We start from the raw sequence: 21,031 nt of genomic DNA, 5'->3' as shown, positions 1-21,031 counted from the left end.
GTAAGTAGGGACTGTCTGTATGTCTGATTTGTAACTATAGTCATGTGTAAGTAGGGACTGCCTGTATGTCTGATCTGTAACTATAGTCGTGTGTAAGTAGGGACTGTCTGTATGTCTGATCTGTAACTATAGTCGTGTGTAAGTAGAGACTGTCTGTATGTCTGATTTGTAACTATAGTCGTGTGTAAGTAGGGACTGTCTGTATGTCTGATTTGTAACTATAGTCGTGTGTAAGTAGGGACTGCCTGTATGTCTGATTTGTAACTATAGTCGTGTGTAAGTAGGGACTGTCTGTATGTCTGATTTGTAACTATAGGCGTGTGTAAGTAGAGACTGTCTGTATGTCTGATTTGTAACTATAGTCGTGTGTAAGTAGGGACTGTCTGTATGTCTGATTTGTAACTATAGTCGTGTGTAAGTAGGGACTGCCTGTATGTCTGATCTGTAACTATAGTCGTGTGTAAGTAGGGACTGCCTGTATGTCTGATTTGTAACTATAGTCGTGTGTAAGTAGGGACTGTCTGTATGTCTGATTTGTAACTATAGTCGTGTGTAAGTAGGGACTGCCTGTATGTCTGATCTGTAACTATAGTCGTGTGTAAGTAGGGACTGTCTGTATGTCTGATTTGTAACTATAGTCGTGTGTAAGTAGAGACTGTCTGTATGTCTGATTTGTAACTATAGTCGTGTGTAAGTAGGGACTGCCTGTATGTCTGATCTGTAACTATAGTCGTGTGTAAGTAGAGACTGTCTGTATGTCTGATTTGTAACTATAGTCGTGTGTAAGTGGGGACTGCCTGTATGTCTGATTTGTAACTATAGTCGTGTGTAAGTAGGGACTGCCTGTATGTCTGATCTGTAACTATAGTCGTGTGTAAGTAGGGACTGCCTGTATGTCTGATCTGTAACTATAGTCGTGTGTAAGTAGAGACTGTCTGTATGTCTGATTTGTAACTATAGTCGTGTGTAAGTAGGGACTGCCTGTATGTCTGATTTGTAACTATAGTCGTGTGTAAGTAGGGACTGTCTGTATGTCTGATCTGTAACTATAGTCGTGTGTAAGTAGGGACTGCCTGTATGTCTGATTTGTAACTATAGTCGTATGTAAGTGGGGACTGCCTGTATGTCTGATTTGTAACTATAGTCGTGTGTAAGTAGGGACTGCCTGTATGTCTGATCTGTAACTATAGTCATGTGTAAGTAGGGACTGCCTGTATGTCTGATCTGTAACTATAGTCGTGTGTAAGTAGAGACTGTCTGTATGTCTGATTTGTAACTATAGTCGTGTGTAAGTAGGGACTGCCTGTATGTCTGATTTGTAACTATAGTCGTGTGTAAGTAGGGACTGTCTGTATGTCTGATTTGTAACTATAGTCGTGTGTAAGTAGAGACTGTCTGTATGTCTGATTTGTAACTATAGTCGTGTGTAAGTAGGGACTGCCTGTATGTCTGATTTGTAACTATAGTCGTTTGTAAGTAGGGACTGCCTGTATGTCTGATTTGTAACTATAGTCGTGTGTAAGTAGGGACTGCCTGTATGTCTGATTTGTAACTATAGTCGTGTGTAAGTAGGGACTGCCTGTATGTCTGATTTGTAACTATAGTTGTGTGTAAGTAGGGACTGCCTGTATGTCTGATTTGTAACTATAGTCGTGTGTAAGTAGGGACTGTCTGTATGTCTGATTTGTAACTATAGTCGTGTGTAAGTAGAGACTGTCTGTATGTCTGATTTGTAACTATAGTCTTGTGTAAGTAGGGACTGCCTGTATGTCTGATTTGTAACTATAGTCATGTGTAAGTAGGGACTGCCTGTATGTCTGATTTGTAACTATAGTCGTGTGTAAGTAGGGACTGCCTGTATGTCTGATTTGTAACTATAGTCGTGTGTAAGTAGGGACTGCCTGTATGTCTGATTTGTAACTATAGTCGTTTGTAAGTAGGGACTGCCTGTATGTCTGATTTGTAACTATAGTCGTGTGTAAGTAGGGACTGCCTGTATGTCTGATCTGTAACTATAGTCGTGTGTAAGTAGGGACTGCCTGTATGTCTGATCTGTAACTATAGTCGTGTGTAAGTAGAGACTGTCTGTATGTCTGATTTGTAACTATAGTCGTGTGTAAGTAGGGACTGCCTGTATGTCTGATTTGTAACTATAGTCGTGTGTAAGTAGGGACTGTCTGTATGTCTGATTTGTAACTATAGTCGTGTGTAAGTAGAGACTGTCTGTATGTCTGATTTGTAACTATAGTCGTGTGTAAGTAGGGACTGCCTGTATGTCTGATTTGTAACTATAGTCGTTTGTAAGTAGGGACTGCCTGTATGTCTGATTTGTAACTATAGTTGTGTGTAAGTAGGGACTGCCTGTATGTCTGATTTGTAACTATAGTTGTGTGTAAGTAGGGACTGCCTGTATGTCTGATTTGTAACTATAGTCGTGTGTAAGTAGGGACTGCCTGTATGTCTGATTTGTAACTATAGTCGTGTGTAAGTAGGGACTGCCTGTATGTCTGATTTGTAACTATAGTCGTGTGTAAGTAGGGACTGTCTGTATGTCTGATTTGTAACTATAGTCGTGTGTAAGTAGGGACTGCCTGTATGTCTGATTTGTAACTATAGTCGTGTGTAAGTAGGGACTGCCTATATGTCTGATTTGTAACTATAGTCGTCTGTAAGTAGGGACTGCCTGTATGTCTGATTTGTAACTATAGTCGTGTGTAAGTAGGGACTGTCTGTATGTCTGATTTGTAACTATAGTCGTGTGTAAGTAGGGACTGTCTGTTTGTCTGATTTGTAACTATAGTCGTGTGTAAGTAGGGACTGTCTGTATGTCTGATTTGTAACTATAGTCGTGTGTAAGTAGGGACTGTATGTATGTCTGATTTGTAACTATAGTCGTGTGTAAGTAGGGACTGTCTGTATGTCTGATTTGTAACTATAGTCGTGTGTAAGTAGGGACTGCCTGTATGTCTGATCTGTAACTATAGTCGTGTGTAAGTAGGGACTGTCTGTATGTCTGATTTGTAACTATAGTCGTGTGTAAGTAGGGACTGCCTGTATGTCTGATCTGTAACTATAGTCGTGTGTAAGTAGGGACTGTCTGTATGTCTGATTTGTAACTATAGTCATGTGTAAGTAGGGACTGCCTGTATGTCTGATCTGTAACTATAGTCGTGTGTAAGTAGGGACTGTCTGTATGTCTGATCTGTAACTATAGTCGTGTGTAAGTAGAGACTGTCTGTATGTCTGATTTGTAACTATAGTCGTGTGTAAGTAGGGACTGTCTGTATGTCTGATTTGTAACTATAGTCGTGTGTAAGTAGGGACTGCCTGTATGTCTGATTTGTAACTATAGTCGTGTGTAAGTGGGGACTGTCTGTATGTCTGATTTGTAACTATAGGCGTGTGTAAGTAGAGACTGTCTGTATGTCTGATTTGTAACTATAGTCGTGTGTAAGTAGGGACTGCCTGTATGTCTGATCTGTAACTATAGTCGTGTGTAAGTAGGGACTGCCTGTATGTCTGATTTGTAACTATAGTCGTGTGTAAGTAGGGACTGCCTGTATGTCTGATCTGTAACTATAGTCGTGTGTAAGTAGGGACTGTCTGTATGTCTGATCTGTAACTATAGTCGTGTGTAAGTAGGGACTGCCTGTATGTCTGATTTGTAACTATAGTCGTGTGTAAGTAGGGACTGCCTGTATGTCTGATCTGTAACTATAGTCGTGTGTAAGTAGGGACTGTCTGTATGTCTGATTTGTAACTATAGTCGTGTGTAAGTAGGGACTGTCTGTATGTCTGATTTGTAACTATAGGCGTGTGTAAGTAGGGACTGTCTCTGCTGTCGCTATGCATTATTTCCATAGTTAAGCTTTACCTTAGAGCCTTTTGTGACTGGAAATTGCGCTGTGATTTTGACTTTTTGCAGTTTACACAGATCCTTTTTCCGGGATGATTTCAGGCAGGCACAACTTCTGTAAAACATGGCTCTTTATTGAGAACATGGTTAAAAATGACATCCCGCCTGTAAAGCCCGGCCCCAGTGACAGCACGCCATTTCAAGCATACTAGCCCTTCTTCAAGCTGTTAACGGACAACCGAAGTGAGAGGGTTATGGAGGCTGCCATATTTATTTCCATTTAAACAACTCTTTACCTGAGGTAGTGTCAGAACCACACCTGAAACAAGCATGCAGCTAATCTAGCCACACTTCACTCAGAGCACCTGCTCTGCATGCTTGTTCAGGGGTTATGGCTAAATGTATTAGAGGCAGAGGATCAACATGACAGCCAGGCAATCTGCATTTTTTAAGGGTAAATAAATATGGCAGCGTCCATATAGCTCTCACTTCAGTTGTCCTTTAAGTCATGTGTCAAAGCAACTATATCCTTCCTTAAAATAACCATATCAGTTGACATTTGACTTCAGTTTGTCGATCTTATCAATAACGTGCGCTCTGTGCAAGAACCGTTTCAGTCTTGGGGAACTGCGTATGCGTAGAATGCTACCGGAAACAGGAACGCGATCGGCGGCCAGCTAAATGTAACTTGTCAGGACGACTGCCTGAGCTGACCATTAATGTCAGTATTGGGGGCGATGCTCCCAGCAAAGAAAGGGGGGCTTCTCTTTCGTATGTGGGTAGACATAAAAATTGTGTAAAAGTGTGTTCTAACAGCTAACTAAAACAATTGGTGTTTATAGAGATCAATTGTTCACCTGATCTGCCAAGAATCTATAATGCCTCGTATTCATTGGGGAAAATAGAGCAAAACGAAAGGCGAATAGTTCAGAGCGAAAACGAGCAAACGACGTGTCAAGACAAACAATCTACGATGATTCTCGTGCGATTCAAATCACCATAATTATGAGACAATATAGGGAGGAGTATCAAACAATCTGCACAAGGATTCAAATTAAGCGCCTCTGTCATTCTTAATTTGAATCCTTGTGCAGATTGTTTGATACTCCTCCCTATATTGCCTGATGAAGCGGGGTTGAACCTGCGAAACGCGTTGCATTTCTTTTTGGAGTTCCTAATAAATGTGTTTGACTGTCTGAATCGCAGTCGTTGTCGTGTCTGCTTGAGGGAGGTAAGACCACCACTTCCTCCTTCAATTTTGCCATTTAAGTTGGTTTTTAAGCTCATTTAATCTAATCTTATACTTTTGGCGCCTCTGTTCATTGTATACAATTTTGAGTCCACCCTTGGTGGAGGGTTGCTACCCTTTCTTCCTGTCTACAGAGAGCGACTTCTTAATCCTGAGTGGGGTCAGGACAATCTCCCCACCTGCCTTTACAGTGGTTGCCTGCTGGTGACCCTGACTTGTGAGTATTTAGCAATACAAACTTATTGCCACCTTGTCCAGTACGAATTACACTATTGGGGCTCTTGGTGTTCCCTGTTTTTATAATTATGAGACGCTTTGGTGGATCTTCGTTCATAGTCAGCAGTGTGAACAGAGCTATGAACAATTACTAAACGATGTGTCTGGGAAGTCTGCAGTGTTTGTCACACATTCCGCATAGCTTAACGAGCAGATTGTTTACCGTATCGCCAGTCAACACGTCGTATAGATATCATGAAGGATAGGTCATGGAGCAATCGTTCCTCGAGTGATTTACACAATTTTACTTTCAGTGGGTATGTAGCTGTAGTGTGTGGCCTGCTGTGTTTATAATCATGACCAATAGAACTCCAGTAATTTCCTGTATATGGAATGATGCCAAACCTTGGTGTCCGTCCGGCCAGCAGATCTCTTGTGAGAGGGACCCTGCAATGGTTTCTCTTATATGTGTTGTTACGTTTTTTTTTTTCCTTTCAAAAGTTTCACCAATTGTCTCAGGAAAGAGGAAACCTTAAGGCCTCTTTTACACGAAGATGTTGCGTTTGATGCGACGTTAAGGTCGCACAACGTGTCCCTAACGCAGCGCGTGTAGGTTATAAAATTGCACGTTATTTTGTACTACGTCTCTTGGTGCGCCGTTTTCATCGCATACTGATGGAACGAAAACGGTGCATGCGTTACATTTAAAAACAAAAAAACAAAACACATTACTAAGCATGTGCAACACGCGTAACGCAGCAAATGTATTGCTAAACGCACAGCATGGAGCACTTTCTAAATATTGCTACACGTTACACACAAACACAACGTGTGCACTGTGAATGTCGGATAGACTTCCTATTGCTGTCCGTTAGTCTGCGTTGGAACATTTTCTAATGTGCGACTTTAACGTCCCACTGAAAGAGGCCTTAGACTGAAAGACACAGATTGCTCCTGAGTCAGTTACTGTAAGTCTCTAACATCTGACCTGTCGGAGAGCTTTAGGCTCTGTTTCTACTTGCTGGGACAACGCACCGATTGGGTAGTTTTTTTTGCAACTCTGAGGAAGGCAGGAAGTGGATCTTTTTGTTAAAAAAAAGGATTTGCTTCCACTTCTTAAAGAGAATCTGTAATGTAAAAAAAAACCTCTCTGGGGGATACTGACCTCAGGAGGGGGAAGTCTCTGGATCGTAGCGAAGGCTTCCCCCGTCCTCCTCCGTCCCTCCGTTCAAGCGCCGGGACCCCCCGAAGTGCGGCGAGGGAAATATTCACCTCTCCGGGATCCAGCGCAGGCGCAGTAGCTGCTCTTCGTTCAGGTAAGATGGAAATAGCCGAACCTGATCAGATTGACTCTACTGTGCACAAGTGAGTCCTTTGCACCTGCACAGTAGAGCGGATGAGATCAGACTCGGTTATTTCCGCATTTCCTGAAGGAAGAGCCGCTACTGAGCCTGCGCCAGATCCCGGAGAGGTAAATATATCACCGCTTGTCAGGCTTGTTGGGGGAGGTTTCTGGGGAGCCAGCGCTGGATTCCTCCAAGCTTCAGAGGTCGGGAAAGCCTCATTGGGACCCTGAGGCTCCTCCCTCCAGAGGTAAGTTTCCCCAAGAGGGTTTTTTTTTGTTACAGGTTCTCTTTAATAAAAAAACAGAACGCAGAGTCTTGACTGGCTGCAGTGTTCAGGAGGAGGAGGATGTGCTGCCCATAGCCACCAACGCTGCTGCGCATCCGCCCTGGACGTGAACGTTACATCACAATGGACTGTGAGCTGGTTCACTCTGCTCTGTGCCGCATGGACTGTTATCAATGAGAACCCAGACTTAGTCCAGTTGTGTGGGGGTTGTATGGGGGCCATGTGGGGGATGTATGTGGGTTGTGTGGGGGTTGTATGGAGGTTGTATGGGGGTTGTATGTGGGTTGTGTGGGGGTTGCATGGAGGTTGTATGTGGGTTGTGTGGGGGTTGTATGGAAGTTGTATGGAAGTTGTATGGAGGTTGTATGGGGGTTGTATGTGGGTTGTGTGGGGGATGTATGGGGGTTGTATGGAGGTTCTATGGGGGTTGTGTGGGGGTTGTGTGGGGGTTGTATGGGGGTTGTATGGAGGTTGTATGGAGGTTGTATGTGGGTTGTGTGGGGGTTGCATGGAGGTTGTATGTGGGTTGTGTGGGGGTTGTATGGAGGTTGTATGTAGGTTGTGTGGGGGTTGTATGGAAGTTGTATGGAAGTTGTATGGAGGTTGTATGGGGGTTGTATGTGGGTTGTGTGGGGGTTGTGTGGGGGTTGTATGTGGGTTGTGTGGGGGTTGTGTGGGGGTTGTATGTGGGTTGTATGTAGGTTGTGTGGGGGTTGTATGGGGGTTGTATGGAGGTTGTATGGAGGTTGTATGTGGGTTGTGTGGGGGTTGCATGGAGGTTGTATGTGGGTTGTGTGGGGGTTGTATGGAGGTTGTGTGGGGGTTGTATGGGGGTTGTATGTAGGTTGTGTGGGGGTTGTATGGAAGTTGTATGGAAGTTGTATGGAGGTTGTATGGGGGTTGTATGTGGGTTGTGTGGGGGTTGTGTGGAGGTTGTATGGGGGTTGTATGTGGGTTGTATGTAGGTTGTGTGGGGGTTGTATGGAGGTTGTATGGGGGTTGTATGTTGGTTGTGTGGAGGTTGTATGTGGGTTGTATGAAGGTTGTGTGGGGGTTGTATGGAGGTTGTATGGAGGTTGTATGGAGGTTGTATGTGGGTTGTATGGGGGTTGTATGGGGGTTGTATGGAGGTTGTATGGAGGTTGTATGAAGGTTGTATGGGGGTTGTGTGGGGGTTGTATGGAGGTTGTATGTGGGTTGTATGGAGGTTGTATGGGGGTTGTATGGAGGTTGTATGTGGGTTGTATGGAGGTTGTATGGGGGTTGTATGGAGGTTGTATGGGGGTTGTATGGAGGTTGTATGGGGGTTGTATGGGGGTTGTATGGGGGTCGTGTGGGGGTCGTGTGGGGGTTGTGTGGGAGTTGTATGGAGGTTGTATGGAGGTTGTATGGGGGTCGTGTGGGGGTTGTATGGCTCCTGTGAGCTAAGCCTCGTGGTTGTAGCATTAGTGGTGTTATAGGTGAGGTTTATGCTATATGGAGGTATCCGTCTCGTCACTCACTTGGTGGAGGTGTGCTGGCCATGCTACAGAGCGACATGGAGGGTGAAGGATTGACGGAGTGGTGAGGGGTGGTGTATACGCCACAAGCAATTCACGTCCAATCAGGGGCGCTACATCGATGAGGTGCAAACTGATGGGGGGGGGGGGAGAAGGAGAGGTTCCATTCCTGCTGACTTGGTGGAGGCATTAGGCCCACAGCCTGCAGCCCTGGATTTGCATCTTTGCATACTTTGCATAGTATATGGACTCTGGTGGTTGGTTTTTCCTGCATGAGCGCTGCTCACAATGACTTTCTCTTCAGTCAGGCCAGGTGAGTGACAGTCCATTGTTTCTTCTCTTTTCCAGTGTTTTCTGCTGAAGACAAGAAGGGTTATCATCCACCGCTGTTATTATTCAGAGACCAGACAGAATGTCCACACAGGTAAGACTCTCACACGTCTTCTCATCTCTGCAGAGGTGGATCCACGGAAACCAGCGCCTCTGGCAAACACTGACATTCCACCAATGTTGGGACCTCCAGAAATAAGGGGTTGTCTCACGTGGAATCGGTTGTGTCCAAGCTGAAGCTGCATAGCCTGTAAGAAGAAAGGATGGCAATAGGTCAGCTTATACATATCCCAAAATAACAACTAGCCAGTTAAAAAAAAGATCCCATGGTGGACCCCAGTAACAGATAAAGCTTATAACACTCATAACAGATGTCTCCTGCCCCCCCTCTCCAGTTACTGTTCTGATGACAAACCCCTCATCACAAACCTATAAAACACTGACCAGTTACCTTCCAGAAGAGAAAAGAAATTACACACAGGGCCGATGAGACCCCAATACAGCGTAATAGTTTTATACGATAGATATAGACAATAGAGCAATGGTCCTTCTTAGTCCTCCTCCTTAGATTAGTGATGGTCCGAACATCAAATTTTCGGTTCACGAACTTCAAACGCGAATTTCCGCAAATGTTAGCGAACAGGCGAATCTGGCGAACCGCCATAGACGTCAATGGGCAGGCGAAATCTAAAACCTACAGGGACTGTTTCTGGTCACAAAAATGATGGAAAAGTTGTTAACACCTGGACCGTGGCATGCCGGAGGGGGATCCAGGGCAAAAGGCCCACCAAAAATTACGTATTTGACACAGAGTCGTGTTTTAATCTCTAAAGGGCAGAAATCACAGTACATTTCCAAGTTAAGTGCTTTAAAACGTCCGGCGTGCATACAGTGCGATAAGGTAGTGTAAAGGTTGTGCCTGGTTCACACTGACAGACGAAAAGCTGCGTTGAACGCACCACAAACAAACGCAAAGACCTTTAGTGATTATGTCAGGTGAGCAAATCCATTGTTTTCACTAGTTGACACCTCCAGGACATAAATGTTAGTCCTCTCAATGGCAGTTTTTATATATTGATGTGTAGCGACCACCGTGTTTGTGCGCACGTTCGCAGGAGTGCAGGCGATCACGGTTTTCCAGCCCCTACGGTCAGGCGGAGGTAGTTCAATGACAGTAAAGAGACCAAAGCAACAATTATTCTGCACCGAGGCCTTATACAGGGGGCAGTAGTGGATACTAGATGCCAGTAGTGGTGGTGAAGGATTATTGGGTTATGGTCGGTGCACTACTAGGACCAGCAGACCTGTCTCCAACAGCTAACTTGTGCACTGAACACAGAACAGCAATACAATAGCAAGAAAAACAAAAAGGGGTCAAAGTGTTGCTCCATTATAATGTATAGAGGGCGAATCAAACACGCCATGTGTTCGCCTGGTGGGGCTCACTGACCTCATGCCACACACGGACCCATCTCTCTTGCCGTTCATGCCGCTGTCCTGTCGCTGCAGCCCATTTGAGCTCCATGAGCCGGTCATTGGCTTCTGACCCTGTGATCAATGTGAGCCAATCGCAATGATTACAATCGGCTCCTGACTGGCTCACAGAGCTCTGTTGTCATAGCGACAGCAGAGAGGGCTGCAGCGGCGGGAGGGTCCGGCACGGTAATTGATATCTATACCCTGGCCAGGATAACAGGTCCCAAACACGGCATAGATTTCAATTATCAAGGGCCGGAAGCGGTTAAAGGGAAGGTTCAGGCACGACCTAAAAAAAATAAAAATCCACATCCTCTTACATGGGGCTTCCTCCAGCCCGTGGCAGCCAGGACGTGCCCTAGCCGTGGCCCCGCAGGCTCCCAGTCTTCTTCGGTGGCCGACCCGACCTGGCCAGGCCGGCTGCCAGGTCGGGCTTCTTCTGCGCTCCAACGTGCGCCTCATGGGCGCACGTTGAACCTTGAACCTTCCCTTTTAAAATGAACCAATCAAGTCCCACCAAGGTTTAATATGATGTATTTGCATCTTACTGATTATCTGTAACTAAGAGTAGTTACTGAAAAGTTAGTTTGGGGGTATAATCCCACTTTAATGGTCTCCTATGTTCTTCAAGTCAGAATAAATTAGTTAGTAAATTAGACGCATTGTTTTACTGTAGTATTGTCCACTCTTCGGCTGTCATAAATGAATAACGATTTTTAGAAAGCTCACATCGGTAATTAGATGATATTATCATGATTGCTATTACTTTACATTTCACCAGGTTGATGACACTTTCGACCTGAATGATGAATGTAATGAAATTGAAATGGAAGAAATTGAAGAGATCAGATCTGCCATAGAAGACGTTGACTTCAGTAGAGCAGTTCAAAAAATAAAACAACGTTTAGAAGAATTAGCAAGGACTCCAACAAACATAGCTGTAACCGGTGAATCGGGGAGTGGAAAGTCCACGTTCATCAATGCCATACGTGGCCTCACCGCTCAAGACGAAGGTGCTGCTAAGGTCGGGGCTGTGGAGACCACTATGGATCCCACTCCTTATCCACATCCACACTATGAAAACGTGAAGTGGTGGGACCTTCCAGGTATAGGAACACTCAACTTCAAGGCAGAGAGCTACGTGAAAACAATTTGTTTTTTCCGCTATGACTTTTTTATTATCATTGCATCTGGAAGGTTCCGGGAGTCCCATGCTCAGCTGGCTCTTGCTATCCAAGATATGAAAAAGAAGTTTTATTTTGTGCGATCAAAAATTGATGTAGACATAAGTTCAATGAGAAGACAAACACCCAACGACTTTGATGAAGAAGTGTTACTGCAAGAGATAAAGGAGGATTGCACTAACAACCTCGTTAAGTTAGGCATTGAGGACCCAAAAGTTTTTCTTATTGAGTCACTGGAGATCAATAAATATGACTTTCAAATCTTACAACAGACTCTAGGGGAAGAGCTTCCACGTCACAAGGGAAAGACCTTCCTGCTCTCTCTGCCAGATCTATCCCTATCCGTGCTGGAAAAGAAAAGAGATGCTTTGAAACAAGACATATGGAAGAAGGCCATGGTTTCCTGCAGTGCGGCCATCATTCCAATCCCTGGTCTGGGCTTTGCTTGTGACGTCGCTATCTTGGTGACGGCTATGAGAGAATATCAGAGAGTGTTCGGTCTGGACGAGCAGTCACTTCACAGATTATCAAAAACATCCGGGAGAAGCATTGAAGATTTGAAATCGGTGATAAAATCCCCATTAGTGGTTGGAGAAATAAGCAAGGAAATTGTGATTAAAATGCTCACTAAGGGTGCCACAGGGGCCGTGATATTAGCAGAACATTTTCTAAACTATATTCCAGTGATCGGCTCTTTGGGTGCCGGGGGACTTGCCTTTGCCACCACATATAGGATGCTACAGGGTTTCCTGAAAGAATCTGTAGAAGACATTCAAAGGGTTCTTGTAAAGGCTACTGGAGATTCTGTTGATAACGATTAGGAACAACAAATCTCTGTTTATTAAATAAAAGGTGACGCCAAATGACTTGATTATGGGTTCCCATTCAAATGACTCTTCATTACTTACCTTTCCGAATGCCACACACCACACCTCCCAACAGAGAAGACACTGTCTGTTTTTATCTGCAAAAACACATTGACAAACTCATTACAGTGTGCACTAGCCAACTGAATAACACTTCTCAGTTCACCTGTGCAGAAAGCGGGGGAAGGGGGGGGGGCATCCAAAGTTCCGCAGTGATTTCTAGTTACGCCTCTACAGAAACTATGCTGGCGGAGCATTTATCTACAGAACTTCAGGAAAATCTGATGGGATTTTTTGCCACCTGGGGTTCCTGGATACTGCGCTTAGAAAACAAGTCTCAATTATGCTCTTCACACATTTTAAGGTGGCCATACATTTATAGATTTGCAGCAGATTCGACCATCAGATAGATTCCTGGCAGATGCCTGTCAAGTCCAATATGACAGGAATCTATCTGATGTGGGCCACACACTAGGAACAGATTTACAATATATTTCAGAATGAAATCCATTGGAAATCTATTGAAAATCGATCTAATGCATTATTGGACCATTAGATCTAATGCAACTCCATGGGCCATCGATCTGCTGCCAGCAGCCGATCCACCTAGATGTTCCATCCTGTCAGATAGATCAAATCAACCTCAAATCGATCGAATGAGGAATTTAATAGAATCGATTTCTGATCGACTGATCAATTCTGTAGAGTCGATCGATCGATGGCTGAAATCGACTAGGGTATGGGCCCCTTTAGTCATTAAGGTTTGATCACCATTTCTTTGGCTATGACCTCCGCTGAGCTGGTTTCATCTCTGGGCTGGAGAAAGCCACAGGTAAGTTCCCATTTTGTTTTTAACCAGGGATGCACGGATACTACTTTTTAAAATCCGAATTGATCCGGATACCCAGATATGGGACGTGCCAAGTGACATGTGCCGAGTGCCGAGTGACAGTCAGACAGCAGAGGAGAAGACACTAGTGCACACTAACACATTAATGAGTTAACAATAGTGGAGTGATAGTGAAGGGGTTAATCACTGAGCTTATCACTGTGTACAGCCCTTGGTCCAGCAGCACTGCAGCACAGTCTCTAACTGTCACACTATGAGACACCAATCAAGCTAATTAACGATTACTATAGAGTAGTGAAGGGGTTAATCACTGAGCTTATCACTGTGTACAGCCCTTGGCCCAGCAACAGCACTGCAGCTGTACAGCACACACTCTAACTGTCACACTATGAGACATCAGTGAAGCTAAATAACGATTACTATAGAGTAGTGAAGGGGTTAATCACTGAACCGCTTTAGGTTTATCACTGTGTACAGGCGGCACTTGCTAGGCCAGCAGCACTGGAGCAAGTCTCTCAGTGACCAGCCAGCCAGCCACACAAGCAAGGACGATCTGTCTCATCATGGCAGCCCTCCTTATTGCACAGGGGGGCTGGCCAGGGTTCCCTTCTGTGATTGGGTGCCAGGGTTTAGGCTGGGAGCCCTCTGATTGGCTCAATGAGGGCAGGTGGGGCTGGCCAGGGTTCCCCACTGTGATTGGTTGCTAGGGCTTCTGCTGGGAGCCCTCTGATTGGCTCCAGGACCTCATCTCCTTAGTTACAGTATTTCGAATCCGGATATCCGCAATATCCGCGTTATGCGCCCAAATATCTGCCGATAGCTATCTATAGAATATTGAATCTGATCCAGATAGCATAAAAATGGTTGGATATCCGGAATCCGGATGAGCACCACTGTTTTTAACTACTCCTTGGAGTCCCTTTAAAGGGAACCAGAGAGGATTCAATATACATACCTGGGGCTTCCTCCAGCCCCATACGCACGGATCGCTCCCACGCCGCCGTCCTCCGCTGCCTGGATCCGCCGGTACACAGTGGTGCTCATCCGGATTCCGGATATCCAACCATTTTTATGCTATCTGGATCAGATTCAATATTCTATAGATAGCTATCGGCAGATATTTGGGCGCATAACGCGGATATTGCGGATATCCGGATTCGAAATACTGTAACTAAGGAGATGAGGTCCTGGAGCCAATCAGAGGGCTCCCAGCAGAAGCCCTAGCAACCAATCACAGTGGGGAACCCTGGCCAGCCCCACCTGCCCTCATTGAGCCAATCAGAGGGCTCCCAGCCTAAACCCTGGCACCCAATCACAGAAGGGAACCCTGGCCAGCCCCCCTGTGCAATAAGGAGGGCTGCCATGATGAGACAGATCGTCCTTGCTTGTGTGGCTGGCTGGCTGGTCACTGAGAGACTTGCTCCAGTGCTGCTGGCCTAGCAAGTGCCGCCTGTACACAGTGATAAACCTAAAGCGGTTCAGTGATTAACCCCTTCACTACTCTATAGTAATCGTTATTTAGCTTCACTGATGTCTCATAGTGTGACAGTTAGAGTGTGTGCTGTACAGCTGCAGTGCTGTTGCTGGGCCAAGGGCTGTACACAGTGATAAGCTCAGTGATTAACCCCTTCACTACTCTATAGTAATCGTTAATTAGCTTGATTGGTGTCTCATAGTGTGACAGTTAGAGACTGTGCTGCAGTGCTGCTGGACCAAGGGCTGTACACAGTGATAAGCTCAGTGATTCCTCCAGCCCCATACGCACGGATCGCTCCCACGCCGCCGTCCTCCGCTGCCTGGATCCGCCACCACCGGGTCCCGTCATTGCCACGAGTCGGCAAGTCGGCCGGCGGACGCGGCCAATTCTCCGCATTACAGGGTGCTCTCTCTCCATACAGATACGCATGTGGCTGCTTACTGCGCTGCCGCATGCGTACATGTATGGAGGGAGCCCCTGTGATGCGGACAATTGGCCGCGTCCGCCGGAAGTGACGGGCCCGGTACCGGCGGATCCAGGAAGCTGAGGACGGCGGCGTGGGAGCGATTCAGGCTTATGGAGCTGGAAGAAGCCCCAGGTATGTATAAAATCATTTTCTTTTTTCAACCCCCCGTTCCTCTCTGGTTCCCTTTAAAGTTTTTGGGGACTCATCAGTGGTGTAGCTAAGGAGCTGTGGGCCCCGATGCAAGTTTTACGTTGGGGCCCCCCATGCACTCTATACATAACAATTGATACGGCGCACCAAAACCTGCCAATGGTGCAAGAAGGGGATGGGAACAGCTTGTTATTGATTACCACTTTTCAAAGTATCTATAGAAGTGATTATGATCAGCACAGGACCAATAGAGAGCTAATACTGCAGTTGAGAGAGGGCCCTTTGGGGTCCCTCTGGCCCATGGGCCTCGATGCGGTCGCAACCTCTGCACCCCGTATTGCTCCGCCCCCAGGACTTATGTAGGTGGCTCTGTGGTACTCATTCATACTATTGGCTGAAGTCTGAGCTGGTTGATCCATATCCATGATTTTGTCTAGATCTTCACTTAGATTTCTGTGATTTATCCTCTGGATGTTTTTTGGATTATTCCTGCTCCATTGCGGGTCCTTTTATGGAAGTGATGTCTGTTCATGTTTAAATTTCTCCTGCATTTGTCCTGTATTACCTGATTGCTTCTCCTATGGTGATCAATTTCTGTATTTAGGTTGACTATTGTTCAATTAAAATTTGTCAAAAATACAACAAAACCATTATATAAAAAAATTCTGACATTCTGCTACCCGTATAGTCCTTCTTCATGCAGGTAGAATCAAATCTTTTAATACATTTTGTGTTTAAAAAAAAACCCTCAAAAATGCTACTTTCATTATGTGAAAGCTTCTCATCCTTCAGCAGGACTGCTATGAGGAGCAGGGATCCCCCTCTTCACTGGTCTCTTCTATGTGAGAACTCTTCTGTCAGCTCTTATGGTGCTTTTCCACTTGCTGCAATCCACTCAAAAAAGGGCTTGTGTTTTGCCAATCACAACAGCACTGGGATTTACATGTACATTGCTGTGCTCCTTATCAATTTGTGGGATTTGTTCTTTGCCTGAATCGCAATCACTGGCCTGCACTGCTATATGTCACTACAGGGCCTCTTTACTGCATTCTGCTATATGTCACTACAGGGCCTCTATACTGCATTCTGCTATATTTCACTACAGGGCCTCTTTACTGCATTCTGCTATATGTCACTACAGGGCCTCTTTACTGCATTCTGCTATATTTCACTACAGGGCCTCTTTACTGCATTCTGCTATATGTCACTACAGGGCCTCTTTACTGCATTCTGCTATATGTCACTACAGGGCCTCTTTACTGCATTCTGCTATATGTCACTACAGGGCCTCTTTACTGCATTCTGCTATATGTCACTGCAGGGCCTCTTTACTGCATTCTGCTATATGTCACTACAGGGCCTCTTTACTACATTCTGCTATATGTCACTACAGGGCCTCTTTACTGCATTCTGCTATATGTCACTGCAGGGCCTCTTTACTGCATTCTGCTATATGTCACTACAGGGCCTCTTTACTGCATTCTGCTATATGTCACTACAGGGCCTCTATACTGCATTCTGCTATATGTCACTACAGGACCTCTTTACTGCATTCTGCTATATGTCACTGCAGGGCCTCTTTACTTCATTCTGCTATATGTCACTACAGGGCCTCTTTACTGCATTCTGCTATATGTCACTACAGGGCCTCTTTACTGCATTCTGCTATATGTCACTACAGGGCCTCTTTACTGCACTCTGCTATATGTCACCACAGGGCCTCTTTACTGCATTCTGCTATATGGCACTACAGGGCCTTTTCACTGCATTCTGCTATATGTCACTACAGGGCCTCTTTACTGCATTCTGCTATATGTCACCACAGGGCCTCTTTACTGCATTCTGCTATATGTCACTACAGGGCCTCTTTACTGCATTCTGCTATATGTCACTACAGGGCCTCTTTACTGCATTCTGCTATATGTCACTACAGGGCCTCTATACTGCATTCTGCTATATGTCACTACAGGACCTCTTTACTGCATTCTGCTATATGTCACTACAGGGCCTCTTTACTGCATTCTGCTATATGTCACTGCAGGGCCTCTTTACTGTATTCTGCTATATGTCACTACAGGGCCTCTTTATTGCATTCTGCTATATGTCACTACAGGGCCTCTTAGCTGCATTCTGCTATATGTCACTACAGGGCCTCTTAGCTGCATTCTGCTATATGTCACTACAGGGCCTCTCTATAGATGTCTCTCTTTGTTATCTCAAAAAGTTGGGAGATTTGCACACATTTCAGTTTCAACCACTGGTCAGATGATTATGCAGGTCCTCTTCAGTTAATAATAGAGGGGGGAGGGGCTGGTCTATTACAGGCCTCTGTGAGCTCCTGAAACAGATTCTGGAATTTCCTGTTTGGCAAATGCAGAGCTGTGTGAGAGTGAGGATGGCCAGGCAGTGCTCTGCTGAGCACACGCCACACTGAGACACGCATGATGCAGCCGCTGTGTCTGCTGAGCACACGCCACACCGAGACACACATGATGCAGCCGCTGTGTCTGCTGAGCACACGCCACACCGAGACACGCATGATGCAGCCGCTGTGTCTGCTGAGCACACGCCACACCGAGACACGCATGATGCAGCCGCTGTGTCTGCTGAGCACACGCCACACCGAGACACGCGTGATGCAGCCGCTGTGTCTGCTGAGCACACGCCACACCGAGACACGCATGATGCAGCCGCTGTGTCTGCTGAGCACACGCCACACCGAGACACGCATGATGCAGCCGCTGTGTCTGCTGAGCACACGCCACACCGAGACACGCGTGATGCAGCCGCTGTGTCTGCTGAGCACACGCCACACCGAGACACGCATGATGCAGCCGCTGTGTCTGCTGAGCACACGCCACACCGAGACACGCGTGATGCAGCCGCTGTGTCTGCTGAGCACACGCCACACTGAGACACGCATGATGCAGCCGCTGTGTCTGCTGAGCACACGCCACACCGAGACACGCGTGATGCAGCCGCTGTGTCTGCTGAGCACACGCCACACCGAGACACGCGTGATGCAGCCGCTGTGTCTGCTGAGCACACGCCACACCGAGACACGCGTGATGCTGTCCTGAGTGTGGCTGCGGTTTCTGCAAAAAATAGGGGCTAACGTCAGCATCACCCGATCTGATTCCAGAAAAAAGTGAGTCCATTATTTAGAGCTCGTAGCTCATCGCAAAGGCTAGTCACAGATTACTTGTTGCAGAGACTTGTAGATCATCCAAGAGGCTAATTGCAGATCACTTATGTGCAGCCTGAACTGACTTTTCATATGTGCAGCCTGCTCTGACCTTTCATATGTGCAGCCTGCTCTGACCTTTCATATGTGCAGCCTGAACTGACCTTTCATATGTGCAGCCTGGACTGACCATTCATATGTGCAGCCTGGACTGACCATTCATATGTGCAGCCTGGACTGACCTTTCATATGAGCAGCCTGGACTGACCATTCATATGTGCAGCCTGGACTGACCATTCATATGTGCAGCCTGGACTGACCTTTCATATGTGCAGCCTGGACTGACCATTCATATGTGCAGCCTGAACTGACCTTTCATATGTGCAGCCTGCGCTAACCTCCCATATGTGCAGCCTGAACTGACCTTTCATATGTGCAGCCTGGACTGACCTTTCATATGTGCAGCCTGGACTGACCTTTCATATGTGCAGCCTGGACTGACCTTTCATATGTGCAGCCTGAACTGACCATTCATATGTGCAGCCTGAACTGACCTTTCATATGTGCAGCCTGGACTGACCTTTCATATGTGCAGCCTGGACTGACCTTTCATATGTGCAGCCTGGACTGACCTTTCATATGTGCAGCCTGGACTGACCTTTCATATGTGCAGCCTGAACTGACCTTTCATATGTGCAGCCTGAACTGACCTTTCATATGTGCAGCCTGAACTGACCTTTCATACGTGCAGCCTGAACTGACCTTTCATACGTGCAGCCTGGACTGACCTTTCATACGTGCAGCCTGGACTGACCGTTCATACGTGCAGCCTGGACTGACCTTTCATACGTGCAGCCTGGACTGACCTTTCATACGTGCAGCCTGGACTGACCTTTCATACGTGCAGCCTGGACTGACCATTCATATGTGCAGCCTGAACTGACCTTTCATATGTGCAGCCTGCGCTAACCTCCCATATGTGCAGCCTGAACTGACCATTCATATGTGCAGCCTGGACTGACCGTTCATACGTGCAGCCTGGACTGACCTTTCATACGTGCAGCCTGGACTGACCTTTCATACGTGCAGCCTGGACTGACCTTTCATACGTGCAGCCTGGACTGACCTTTCATATGTGCAGCCTGGACTGACCATTCATATGTGCAGCCTGAACTGACCTTTCATATGTGCAGCCTGCGCTAACCTCCCATATGTGCAGCCTGAACTGACCTTTCATATGTGCAGCCTGGACTGACCTTTCATATGTGCAGCCTGGACTGACCTTTCATATGTGCAGCCTGGACTGACCTTTCATATGTGCAGCCTGAACTGACCATTCATATGTGCAGCCTGAACTGACCTTTCATATGTGCAGCCTGGACTGACCTTTCATATGTGCAGCCTGGACTGACCTTTCATATGTGCAGCCTGGACTGACCTTTCATATGTGCAGCCTGAACTGACCTTTCATATGTGCAGCCTGAACTGACCTTTCATACGTGCAGCCTGAACTGACCTTTCATACGTGCAGCCTGAACTGACCTTTCATACGTGCAGCCTGGACTGACCTTTCATACGTGCAGCCTGGACTGACCGTTCATACGTGCAGCCTGGACTGACCTTTCATACGTGCAGCCTGGACTGACCTTTCATACGTGCAGCCTGGACTGACCTTTCATACGTGCAGCCTGGACTGACCTTTCATACGTGCAGCCTGGACTGACCTTTCATACGTGCAGCCTGGACTGACCTTTCATACGTGCAGCCTGAACTGACCTTTCATACGTGCAGCCTGAACTGACCTTTCATACGTGCAGCCTGAACTGACCTTTCATATGTGCAGCCTGAACTGACTATTCATATGTGCAGCCTGGACTGACCATTCATATGTGCAGCCTGGACTGACCATTCATATGTGCAGCCTGGACTGACCTCCCATATGTGCAGCCTGGACTGACCTTTCATACGTGCAGCCTGGACTGACCTTTCATATGTGCAGCCTGGACTGACCTTTCATATGTACAGCCTGAACTGACCTTTCATATGTGCAGCCTGGACTGACCATTCATATGTTCAGCCTGCGCTAACCTCCCATATGTGCAGCCTGGACTGACCTCCCATATGTGCAGCCTGGACTGACCTCCCATATGTGTAGCCTGCGCTAACCTCCCATATGTGCAGCCTGAACTGACCTCTGATATGTGCAGCCTGGACTGACCTCCCATATGTGCAGCCTGGACTGACCTCCCATATGTGCAGCCTGGACTGACCTTTCATATGTGCAGCCTGGACTGACCTTTTCATATGTGTAGCCTGCGCTAACCTCCCATATGTGCAGCCTGGACTGACCTTTCATATGTGCAGCCTGGACTGACCTTTCATATGTGCAGCCTGCTCTGACCTCCCATATGTGCAGCCTGAACTGACACAAAAGGGTGAGAGAGCTCTGTCCTTGCCAGCTTACAATCTAAAGATATGCTGCTGCATTACGTGTATTTGATGGGAAATGCTGCCACATTGGGCCTAATTCACAAAGCGGTGCAAAGTGTTTGCACGCCTGTGAAAAGCCCTTTATCATGCCTAAACTCAGTTTAGG

The 21,031-nt window shown here is 46.5% G+C and overlaps 1 protein-coding gene across 3 annotated transcripts in view; it reads left to right on the top strand.

The window, feature by feature from the left end:
- Positions 1-21,031, top strand: part of LOC137522003 (interferon-inducible GTPase 5-like) — a 50,869-nt gene that overhangs the window by 17,387 nt on the left and 12,451 nt on the right. For 2 of the 3 annotated variants that reach the window (XM_068242008.1, XM_068242006.1), the window contains exons 2-3: positions 8,801-8,876; positions 11,040-12,008. In XM_068242008.1, the coding sequence (XP_068098109.1) occupies positions 8,865-8,876; positions 11,040-12,008 (981 nt within the window). In that variant the 5' untranslated portion in view covers positions 8,801-8,864. Of the gene's footprint in view, positions 1-8,566; positions 8,710-8,800; positions 8,877-11,039; positions 12,009-21,031 lie in introns of those variants that run through there. The other variant, XM_068242007.1, reaches the window with a different exon arrangement.

This window comes from Hyperolius riggenbachi, chromosome 6 (assembly GCF_040937935.1).
Source record: "Hyperolius riggenbachi isolate aHypRig1 chromosome 6, aHypRig1.pri, whole genome shotgun sequence".
Lineage (NCBI taxonomy): Eukaryota > Metazoa > Chordata > Amphibia > Anura > Hyperoliidae > Hyperolius > Hyperolius riggenbachi.
The sequence above is the reverse complement of the archived record's forward strand: the minus strand, read 5'-3'. Positions and strand labels throughout refer to the sequence as shown.